At 39.2% G+C, this 12,746-nt stretch overlaps 1 protein-coding gene across 4 annotated transcripts in view; it reads right to left on the reverse strand.

Annotated features, from left to right (window-relative positions):
* The window catches only part of LOC126109872 (pyruvate kinase-like), a 146,078-nt gene that overhangs the window by 14,343 nt on the left and 118,989 nt on the right, over positions 1-12,746 (reverse strand). For all 4 annotated transcript variants that reach the window (XM_049914940.1, XM_049914941.1, XM_049914939.1 and 1 more), the window contains 2 exons: positions 6,024-6,205; positions 959-1,204 (listed from right to left, as the gene is read on the reverse strand). In XM_049914940.1, the coding sequence (XP_049770897.1) occupies positions 959-1,204; positions 6,024-6,205 (428 nt within the window). The remainder of the gene's footprint in view (positions 1-958; positions 1,205-6,023; positions 6,206-12,746) is intronic.

The following is a 12,746-nucleotide window of genomic DNA, read 5'->3' on the forward strand; positions in this document are numbered from 1 at the left end:
CTGGAGGCACGTTCAGATGACCGAGGCAGTTTAGGCAACTGCTCGCATAATGGGGGCAATCTGGGTTTAAGTCTCAGTCGAGCACAAATTTTCATTGTCACCACTACAATGTACAGCTGGAGTCTGATCATACTCACAACTGTGGATACATATCTTACGTTTGAAAAACTACTTAAGAAGTGCTTTCTCTTTGGATGCAAAGATATGCAAGTGCCCATGCAAGGACATGTTCTCAAAACATATAGAAGAAACTAGCAAGTAGAGGGCCTATCACACTAACTATGCGGTGTTTAATAAAGATATGCGAGTATTTGCAAATGGTAAGAGGTTGCTAGGAAATGTGTGTTTCTTTATGTAACGCTGTTTATTCTTGTGCCTTATCCACTCCACTACGTGTACAGCCAAGAAAAGTTGTGGGTATGGATTAATGTAATATGTGAAACTGGGACAAAATATTGTATTACGTTGTTGTGAGTCATTCAAATCCTGAATTAATGATAGTCAAAGAGAAATCCTGAATTAATGATAGTCAAAGAGATTTATGTGACATCTTCTGAGCAGAGGGGTGTGAAACCATACTATTGATCAAAATCTCACTGAGCACAGTACTCAGTTTAACTGATTGATATTGCATTTATAGCTTCATTAATAACCACTGCATATGAGGGTTATTGTAGGCAATATAACAAATGAACACAGAATTTCAAAGTTGACACAAACTTTGTGGAGTAGGCATTACTACAGAAGCTACTGGCTTTAAGGGTTAGTACAGAATATTGTGCTACATGTGAAATTTTCTTAAGCACACTTCTTTCTACGATGTTACGACTTGCCTGCTGGTTGAGAACTTATTTTGCCCTAGCTAATCACCACAATTCAGAATCATCACAATTGAATTATTGTATTATGGCCCTCACATTGCAGCAAAACTTACTGATAGCTGTTACACCTAGCTCACCTTGGAACTGAGGTCGCTGAAGATCTGCCTCTGCCAGATGGCCGCTTCTGCCTCCTTGCAGATGTTTGCCATGGTCAGCACGCACTCCAGGGGGTAGTCTCCCTTGGCAGTCTCACCAGACAGCATGACACAGTCGGCACCGTCCAGGATTGCATTTGCAACGTCCGAGGTTTCGGCCCTCGTGGGTCGGGGCTTCTTCACCATGGACTCCAACATCTGTGTCGCACAGATGACTGGCTTCCCGACCTGTAGAAGGAAATGACCACTGTTTCAGGGATAATGTTAGAAAGAAATTAAATACGGACCTGTCTAGTCATCCAAATCGAAGGAAGACTGAAGCAGATTTATGCAATTCATAACACTGCTATAAAGCCCTGAAAGTATACCAGAATTTCCTCACTAATATATCTACAGGACTAAATTTTCGTCTAATGATTTTGTTGAGATTCAAATTTTACCGTCACATAATATCGTTGGTGTCCACAGATGATGTTATGTACACAGTTGTCCTAGCAGTGTGTGTTCCTTGTTCAGTGTGCGATCCTTTACGAATAAAGTTTTTCTTTAAACATGAGTCGTTGCCGTAATTTCAAGTCCTAATCCTAACAGATTTACTGTAAATGGGACTGAGTTTACAAAGGCCAGTAGCTATTATTTCTGCAAAAAATAATTTAATCTAGTATATTAAGCTATCAATTTGAGATACAGTAGCTATCTATTACAAACAAGGAGAAAGCAGTTAAAAAATCTGCATCTAAATTTTTTTTGTTTGTAAATGAGTAGACATACAAATTAGCATTAAGACAAAACCTTAATGCTTTGAAATCTACTTAAAAAAAGGGGAGAACTGTGGAGCCTTACGACTGGAATGTTTTGCTTCTTCCTTCTTTTGGCCCCATTTAAGCTTCGAACAAACGCCTGTTTTTGTTTAGAATAAGGAGCGTTTTCCCACTGGTGAACAGAGAGCCTCATTGATTTTTAGAATAAGGAGCGTTTTCCCACTGGTGAACAGAGAGCTTCATTGATTTAATGTATTTCAACATTTTTCTTTCCACACCCAATTCGATAATTACGTCTGCAGAATATTGATTTATATCTTTTGCAGGCAATCATACCCATGCAACTACACTTGACAATACTCCAGATAGAACTGACAATGTAATTAGCATAACTTCATTTGTTAGGGGAAGACTTACAGCACAATCTAAAAATGTTAATAGATTTTTTTTCCAGATGCAACAGTGCAGACACTATAAAAAGGCAGTTGGCCACACGCATCAACTAGGATCGTCAAAATAAGAAAAACAAATGAGCAATACACAATACAAAGAACTTGGTAATGGATACCGTGCAGCTCCTTTCTGCTATTGGGAGTGTCAAAGTAGTTCAGGCATGACATCTACTGGCATTTGATGCTACCCCAGTTGGAAACACCTGCCACCTAAAACTGCCCAGTTCAAGTGTCTGTGTTATACCAACTTCTGAATTTTAGCTGTCAGACATCTATGAGGGGCATTAAATGAAAACCAAACACCCACCACAACAGATGAACTGGGAATAAGGGGACTTGTGAAAAAGTGGTTCCAGTCATATCTAAAAAATATGAGACATAACTGACATCTCACATATTTCAAGCTGCTCAAACTATATTGTAAAGTATACTTCAGATCCAAATTATGAAAATATAGGTGTCCCCCAGGATATAAAACTAATGTAAGATACTTTAAAAATGTGTGTAAATATTAATTTTGTGTGTATAAATTTTAGGTATATTGTATTGTATACGATTATGCTGACGAAATTCACACAATGTAAATTGTTACATGGATTAATAAAGAAATCAATCACTCAATCAATCAACAGCTCCATTTAAAAGTAATCACCATATGCATTAAGACATTTATCCCATGAGGTGACAATGATCAGTTCCCATATTCTCTAGAACGTGATCAGTCACTCACCTACAACAGCGCCCACTCTTTGATTTCCTCATTCGACAAACCAAGTCCACACATCTATCTTCAGGTTGTCAAAGATGCAGAAATCACATGGTGAAAATCTGAGCTGTATGGAGGGTGTCTCACAGATTCCCAAGCTAGAGTGTAGTGTAGCCTTCATCCAATTCACAGCGTGGGGCTAGATGATTTAACAAGATGGTTCCATCTGATGTTTGGACTTTATAGGTGTCAGTGTCTATAGTGCTGTGCACTGATTGTGGCTGCAAGCTCGACAAACTTGTCATGTGGAGGGGGCCTGCAGTCAAATGAGGTCCTAGCGACCTTACAGAAACTTGTGCGAACAGCTCTGGATTTCCTTGGAGGGGGGGAGATGGGGATGTTTCTACTGATGGCTTTGCTGTTTGCCCTCAGGCTGTCAAATGGAATCCCTGTTGCATGGTAACACCCACCCACACACTGCTACACTTCAGCAATTTGGTTAAAAACCACTGCAACACCCTCCATACAGCCTCGATCCTACACTGCAATTTTCACACATTTAGTGACCTGAAGAAAGTCGCACATGGATGTCCGTTTCACGAAATGCGAGAGTGGGTGCAGTTGTGGACCGATCAGGGGCTGACCATGTTCTATGAAACAGGAATTGACCGTCTCATCTCCCAGTGCGACAAATGTCTCAATATGTGTGGTGATTTCTTTTGAAATGAACCATTCCATGGTCTCATTCTGCTGGGTGTTCAGTTTTCATTTGACTGTCCCTTATACACTGGATTATCTGGCACGTACCAGGTATACCAGTATGAAATGAGCATTAAGACACAAATGTGTCGATAGGGAACATTTGTTGTGAACGAGCCTTAAATTTTTTTGTTTGGTTGGTATGACACATTTCATCGTGTTGATGTTGGATTTTGTACCAGAAAGCGATGATTTGCGGAAAGCATTAATTTTTGGTTTTCAATTGGGGGAGGGGGGGGGGGGGGAAGAGAAGGAGAGGGAGAGAGAGAGAGAGAGAGAGAGAGAGAGAGAGAGAGAGAGAGAGAGAGAACTGCAGAGTCGCATCGAATGCTTGTCGAGGTATATGGTGAGCGTGCTCTATCAGAAGCAACATGCGAAAGATGATTTTTACGGTTCAGAAATAATGATTTTGACGTAAGAAATCAAGAACGTGGAAGACCACCAAAAAAGTTCGAAGATGCCAAATTGCAAGCAATATTGGATGAAGATGATACTTTGCGTCAGGAGCAAATGGCAGCAATGCTAAATGTTGCGCAACAAACAATTTCTGACCGTTTGAAAGCTATGGGAAAGATCCAAAATTGTGGAAAATGGGTGTCATGAATTGAATGAAAGACAGATGGAAAACCGAAAAACCATTTGTCAAAGTTTGCTTCAAAGACATGAAAGAAAATCAGTTTTGCATCGAATTGTTACTGGCGATGAAAAATGGATTTATTTTAAGAATCCTAAATGGGAAAAATCATGGGTTAATCCAGGACAACCATCAACATCGACTGCAAAACCAGAGTGATTCGGCATGACGACAATGCTCTGTGTTTGGTGGGATCAGAAAGGTGTGGTGTATCACGAGCTTCTAAAACCTGGTGAAACTGAATACTAATCACTACAGACAACAAATGATCAACTGGAACTATGCATTGATTGAAAAAAATACCAGAATGTGCCAGAAGACATGGCAACGTAATTTTTTTTACACGAAAATGCACCTGCACACAAAGCAAAACTGGTTCAGGATACAATCAAAACACTTGGCTGGGAGCTGCTACCCCACCCGCCGTATTCACCAGACTTGGCCCCTTCCGACTACCATTTGTTTTCATGAATGGGACTCTCATTGGCTGAGGAACACTTCGATTCCTACGAAAAGTTGAAAATTAGGTGTCTGATTGGTTTGCTTCAAAAGACGAACTTTTCTATTGGCGTGGTGTCCACAAATTGCCAGAAAGGTGGTCAAATGTATAGAAAGCAATGGTCAGTACTTTGAATAAAATGTTTTTACTTTTCAATTCAAAACTAGTGTTCCATTTACACACACACACACACACACACACACACACACACACACACACACACACACACACACACACACAAAAAAAAAGCTCATTTCATACCGGTACACCTGGTATCTTACACAGAACCGCTGAAAACTGGTGTTGCAACAGGGCACTGAGCACAATGATAAATTACATCCACACACTTTATTTTTCAAACATTTGTTATGCACATTATCTTTCCAAACTGGAGATGATCTGCAATACCAATAATCAAAATGTGTGATTTTCATTATTTATACATAGAAAATAAAGATATTTTGAACTATCTCTGATAAAACAGTATCTGGATACAATTCACCATGAAATTGTATTTATTAGCTAAATTTGCTTCCACATTCTGAGGCAGATATCACATCTATATTCTTATTTATATAGTGATAGTTGTTATTACAGTATTGAGCTACAATATTTTTTGTCTTTTGTTCTTTACTCTTACCACATTCCACAAGCTGGTGCATACTGTAAAATATATAGGAAAAACTATCCAGAATGACCTTAAGTGGAATATGTACCTAAAATAAATAGTTTTAAAAGCAGATGCAGAACAGATTCATAGGAAGAATCTTAAGGAAATGTAATTCATCCATGAAGGAAGTAGCTTGCAAGACGGTTGTTTGACTAATTCTTGAGTATTTTTCATCAATCTGGGAGCAGTGAAAATTTAACAGCCTTGCACATGGCAACTGTAAAAGTCCATCAGATTATCATCGATTAATAATTCAGGTCCAGTTAATATTGCACCAGAGAACTGTGAATCATTACTGTATTTTTTTTATTGTTTGTCTAACAATTTCCAATTCACCACCAGTATGTTTTGGTTGTTCGGCAAAGTAAAAAACAAACAACCAGTTTTCATGAAAAACCATCAAAATTTTGTAACGTTTTAATGAAGTGGGTACATTAGACCTGTTAATATTTTTCCATTATAAAGAATAATTTTTTCTTTATAATTCTAACAAGAAGTCAACATGTTAACTAGACTTTCAGGTTTGTTGATTTCCAAAACTGTCAGAGGTATTTACAAACTCTTACCTTGTTGCACCTGGAAATCATTGCCTTCTGAGCAAGGAAGACCTTTTCAGGAGGAATTTCAATACCCAGGTCACCACGGGCCACCATGATGCCATCAGACGCCTCTATGATCTCGTCCAAATTAACCATTCCCTGATGGTTTTCAATTTTTGAGATAATAAGAATCTTCTTTCCTCCTTCACCTGAAAATTCAAAACAAGTTGCCATTACATTCTTTCCTGACAGAACTCAAAAAGCTGTTTACAATACCTTGCTAGTAGAAGAAAAACTAAACATTCCCTCCCATACAGCCTTAGCATTTGAGGCAAATTTATTTGTTGGGATGCAGACTCTGCAGCAATACACTACCACTTTGACCTCAGCCTTCACTGGATGTAACTATCCAAAAGTAGATTTCCCAAGGCATTACTTCCAATCCTGGTACTGGTGATCCTTCCCAAAAACAACAATTTCGGTGTACCCCACTTGTCACTCAGTGTTATCCTGGCCTTGAATGTACAGGGTGTCCGAAAAGACTTTCCCTGATTACATAAATTGATAACTCAGGCTAGAAGTAAGATGCAAATATGAAACTTGTGTCAAATTGTTTACAACTATCAAAGTTTTTTTCTTTTCCAGGTTCGCGGTACATAAGTAGTGGATGAGGTGCGGTGCTCAAGAAGCCATGTTAACCAATCAGGAGAAGACACAGTGTGCCCTTTGGTACCATGAGAGACGATCACCAACCACAGTGCAGAGACACTTCCAGACAACATTTGGAAGGAATCCACCTGATGTCAAGAACATTAAAGCCTGGGATGAGAAATTCAAGAACACAGGATCGGTTGCTGACCTTCCGAGGTCTGGTCGACCAAGAACCTCAGCAGACAGGGTGGAAGCTGTAAGGCAGCCTTTTCTGCGAAGTCCAAAGAAATCTGTGCGCAGGGCCTCACATGAATTATAGATGCCAAAAAGCTCTCTCCACGACATTTTACACAAATGTTTAGTGTTTCGTGCATACAAAGTGAAAATTGTTCAGGCCTTGTTGCTCAGTGACAGTACACGTCGATATGACTTTGCGGTCAAAATGCTATCACGTATTGAGGACAATGATTGTTATCTCAGACGAATTGCCTTTTCCGACGAAGCGACCTTTTTTTGTCAGTGGAGTAATGAATCGCCATAATGTGCGCATTTGACGGTTCACAACCCCCTGGCGAGGTCATGGAGTGCACCAGAGGCAGTCCAAAGGTGAATGTTTGGTGCGCGCTATTGCACAATCAAATTATCAGGCCATTCTTCTTTGCTGAGGCTACCGTCACATCTGAGGTGTATCTGGACATGTTGCAGCTGTATGCTGTTCCTCAGCTGCTTCAGTATCACCCCGATGTCTTGTTTCAGCAAGACAGTGCACCACCTCATTGGGGTTTGGACGTCCGTGCCTATCTCGATATGACCTTTCCTGGGCAATGGATTGGTCGTGATGGGCCAACGGTTTGGCCTCTACGCTCTCCTGACATAACCCCATTAGACTTCTTTTTATGGGGTTATGTCAAGGACGAGGTCTACCGAACACGTGCACCAGATCTTGAAACCCTGCGGCAACAGATAACCACAGTCGTTGAACCGATCCCTCCAGTGATGTGGCTAATGTGTAGACGGAAATTGAATATCGCCTAGATGTGCTATGTGCTACCAAGGGTGCTCATGTGGAAGTTTACTGATGTGTGGGGAAAAAAAAAAAAAAAAAAAAAAAAAAAAAAAAAAAAAAAAAAAAAAAAAAAAAAAAACTGATAGTTTGTAAACAATTAGACAGCAGTTTCATATTTGTATCTTACTTCTAGCCTGAGTTATCAATTTATGTAATCAGGGAAAGACTTTCCGGACAGCCTGTATTAATCCGCTACTTCAACGAGGCAATGACTGCCCAAAGCCATGCACTGAAATTAGGTCCATTCTGTCAGATTTTGTTTGCCAAACCTAGAACAGCCTTTCGTCGCTCTCCAAATCTCTGCAATATCCTTGTCAAACCCTATGCTGCTCCTGCACCCATCTCCCTACCCCTGTGACCGTCCCCTCTGCAAGACTTGCCCTATGCACTCTCCTAACACTACCTATACCCACCCTGTAACTGGCAAAAGGAGAGAACTGCGAAATGGCATGTCATATGCCAACTGTTAATGTAAACAGTGTTCGGCGTTTTACAATAGCGTGACTACCACCAAGTTATAAGTTACGATGAATGAGCATAGACAGCACACAATATCCTGTTGCTGACCATGCTCTACAGCATGACAGTCTTGACCTTGGGACCTGTTTCACCACACGTCATCTGAATACTTCCTCCAGAGACTGTTTCTCACAACTCTGCAGGTGGGAAATGGCACTACAACATGTCCTCACTTCTCACTGCCCAATTGGCCTTAATTTACATTAATTTCTCCAGTCTCTATTTTCCACATTAATTATTCCTTTCTTCACTCTTTTAGTTTCCTACATCTTTCATTTTCTGACCTGTATTTTTCACATCCCCTCCCACCTTTATTACATACAATGCACTTCGCTTGTCACTCTTATTAACTTGTGCATGGGGCTTTAGCAGTAATCATCATCTCTCATATTACCCTATCTTCCACCTCAGCTCTCAGGTTTTTAAAATCTTGCCTGTTGCATTCCCAACAGTCAGTCTTTCCTTCTCACCCATCCCATAACTCTCCCCTGACCTGGGTTTCTGGGTGACTTTTTCAAACTACCTCTTTTCCTAAACCTTACCAGTCTTTTTCCTTCACCCCTCTTCCTTGCCCTTCAACACTTCATCCAGAAAGATCCACTGACTGAAAACGAGCCAACTGTAATACCTTTTATTTGTGTGTTGTTCTGCTGCTTCTTGGCGAGTATAATTATCTGTCCAATTATTTATATTTTCAAATATTGATTATTTTCATGAACAGACTACTATGACACTCCATCACAGCTCAGACACAATTTTAATCTTACCAATCAAAAAAGTAAACAATTTGCAAAAAATAAAATGGAGACATTTAATATCAGGAATCTGAAGGATCAGAGTTACGGTAATTTATTTCACAATGCCAGGACTGCAATTCAGCAGATAGATTAGGGTAAGAGTTGTATCAGGTGTGGTGGGGTGGGTGAGGGGAGAAAAGAGGGAGATTGGGTTGGGGAAGTGTGGCTGACAGTCTCAGGGAGACAGCAGATGTGCAAAATAGTAATGCGGATTGGAGAGGCACGGGATAGGAACACAACACACAGGCACCATGAGGAGTAAGTTTATGCAGAGCACAATGATGGGAAGGAGTGGGTTAGGAAGGGATTATGAAATACAGGAAAAGGGAGACTGGGGAATAAGGTGTGGGTTAGCCGATACTGAAGTCAGGATTATTTTCACATATATAAATGAGACACCTGTAAAAACAACTGCCAAAGATGCCCGACAAGGAGACCACACACCAATTAATTTTTTGTACTTATTGTACATGTAGCTCAGAACTTAAATAGCAATCATCTAAAGCAGTACAGTACAATACAATTCAAGTGGGGGAATACTTGAGAAAACTGACTGACTTAAGTTTTCTTATCTATAATACCATAAACAATGCCATTTTACGCCAGGCTACTTTGCATCGTGGTAGAATTCTCACCTGCACGTAGGTGGCTGGGGTTCGATTCCTGGGAGGTTTTTAAACAAAGGTGCATGTTTTGTACGCATTTCTGCTAAAATAAATAGAAAAAAATTACAAAATTAAATATATTTTCCCCCACAGTTTCTTTTAGGGGTTGATCTGAAGCGTGTTTTGCATCGTTTCATTGTCTATTCTGTCCCTTCTCATCTTACACAGGAGCCCTGATAGAAAGCACAACCTTCACTTTTGTTCTACTCAGATCTTTCACAATCCAGGTCCAACTTTCCACCGTATGTCGAAATTTGTAGATAATATGACTAGTATAGTGTGGTCTTTCCAGTTCCAAAATACATGATACACAGTGACAGAAAAACTTCACGAAAAAAGAATGCAAAAAGTAACATGAAATTGATAGTTTTTAGACAAATCATGGAATAGGCAATTTTTATGAAATATTACAAAATTTGTCATTTACTGGATGGAAGTGTTGATCCCTGAGTATGGTAGTTTACTAATATTCATAACTGTTAATTACTGAATGTTTGGACAACATTTTTACTTTTTTCCCTTCAAGTCTGAGGATTGTGTGTACTCCTAAAATGACAGTTTGTTGACTATGTAATGGACTATAATGCGGTATCATAAATAGCACATCACTCGGTAAAAATAGCACCAAATTTCACAAGACATTAGCCCAAACTTGACACACACACACACACACACACACACACACACACACACACACACACACACAAAGTGCCTTATTAGGCATAATCACTACCACTGTATTTGTTTAAAAGACACACTATTTAGCAAAACATTTACACTGAAATTAACCATAAAGCTTTTTCCCTACCACTACTGATACGCTAGAATACTGAGCAATTTTATTTTCTCTGTGAAATTTCTTCCTCAAAATTTCCTTTCGCGGTTTGCTTACTTCCTAAATATTTGAAAGCAATTACTTCTTTAATAAATTTTCCTTTACAACTTAACATCCATCAAATAATTCTTTGTTCCTGTTTATTTTCATTGCCTCGCTTTTTGTTACTCTTATTTGCAGACCTGCTTCTTTAATTACCCTCTGCCTGTGATTTTCATACCTGCTGTTGACCCTTTGTGGATTTTCCTTACAATGTTCACCAGGACTATATCACAGAGCACTGGCGACCATTTTACAACAATTCTAACATTTGCTAAGCATGTTTCTGATTGAGCTGCATTCCCTTACAAGTTCCGGTCTATTCGAACTTTGTCATACCTCATCCCTTCTAGCAGTGTCTGAATCCTTTCTACAACTATGGATGCAACTACAATGTCTTTCTAAAATTTCTGTTTCTTTTTCTAACACTTATCTAGCTATACACATGCTATCTTTAGTTGATCTTCCTGGCCAAAATCCTGTTCTCTTAATTGTTCTATCTTATTCCCGATTCTCTCCAAAATTATCTTTTAATTAATCTTCATGCACAGTAGTGCCATTTCTCTAAATCTCACACATCCCCTGTTTAAAACTATTGCCTTTATGCAATAATCAGCAATCTCTCCGTAAGTTCACAGTATACTCATTCTATATGGCCACTAATTCCAACAGGTGCTGCAGGATTTATTATTTCCAATGCAATATAATCTATTCAAAAAATTTGGCTTTTATCACTTCTAACACAACTTTATATCCAACACATGCAGATCTTCCCTTTCTATTTAATCAAGCTGTTTACACATATTTTCCTCTTATCTCTTTCGTTTTCCTCTACTATGTTACACCTATCCTTCATATAGATTTTGGTAATACTGTTTCCACACTTCCTAAACTTCCTTACACAAAGGCTTTCCCTCTTTGTGGACTATTTTTCCCCCAGTTCTGTTACGTAGAATTCAGTATACCATTTGTCACACTGAAATTATCTTCTAATTCTTCCACGAATTTTTTCCAGGACAAAAGCTCTTTTTATCTTTGTGTGCTGCTTAGTGTTTCAATATGCTGCACAGTATTATTTATCTTCTTCTTTTTAGAGATCTCAGTTGTTTCCTTATAAATAAGGTATTACACGATGAATGGTACTGGTCTACTGCGACAGCCATGTAGCAGTAGAACGGGTGAAACTACAAAAATTAGCAGACATTACCCGTGCGCCAGAATAGAGAGCAGTTCTAAACTGCCGTCAATCCGCACATGTGCACTAGGCAGTGATAATGCGTGCATGCACAGAAGGGGGCTACCTCAGTGTTTTCTGCTTGTTATTTGCTTACTGCTTGGTGGCTAGTAGCTCATTTCAGATCTTCTGCATTTTTTCAGTAATTAAGTTTTCATAAATACAAAGAAAAAACATTTTTTTGTCAGTAGACTCTTTTATACTAGCTGTTTGTGAAAGCATTATTTCTATTGCTTACTTTGTATTCTAGAAATGAATTGGAGCAAAGAGGCTTAAGTGTCTTAATTCAGGCATACAGTGAGGAAAGGTGTACATGTGACTCTGTAGTATAATACAATACGTCGGCAATCATTTTTTTCTGAGTAATATGCATACAATGCCACACGGTGATTTTCGATTTGTATCATAATGCCTTAGCTTACAAAAGTTCATGTTTGTTTTGATTGCATCTCTTGTTTATTTCAGCACGCCGGAAAAGAGAAACTGGCAGTGATAGGCAACTAAGTCCATGCAGTTTCGCCCAGTGTGATAGACGAGGACTGAAAAACCTGGACAAGTAACCCAAGTACACCTTTAATTATTGGTCCTTTCAAGTGCTGCAAATTGCAGCGCATACATCCGCAACAACTTTTGAAATGCAGAGCTGTGCTATTCTGAGGCTAAAAGCCAGACACTTAAAATTCTCCAATTCTCCATTTGCCAGGAAATGTAATGTTGCAACCAGCCTGCAACATAACAGGGCATTTACCAGTATTTTTTCAGTGATCTAGGCTGGTATGATCACAAAATGTATAAACATACGATTTAATTCTTACTTTCGAGAATGTGAGATAGCCTCCCTCGCGACTGTGTCACACTTGCTAAATCAGTCTTCTATCAAACAGCAGCTTCTCAAAACAAGCCATGTCCATCCTAATGAAATTCCGAAATTTTTGTGGATCTTC

Source organism: Schistocerca cancellata, chromosome 12 (assembly GCF_023864275.1).
Source record: "Schistocerca cancellata isolate TAMUIC-IGC-003103 chromosome 12, iqSchCanc2.1, whole genome shotgun sequence".
Lineage (NCBI taxonomy): Eukaryota > Metazoa > Arthropoda > Insecta > Orthoptera > Acrididae > Schistocerca > Schistocerca cancellata.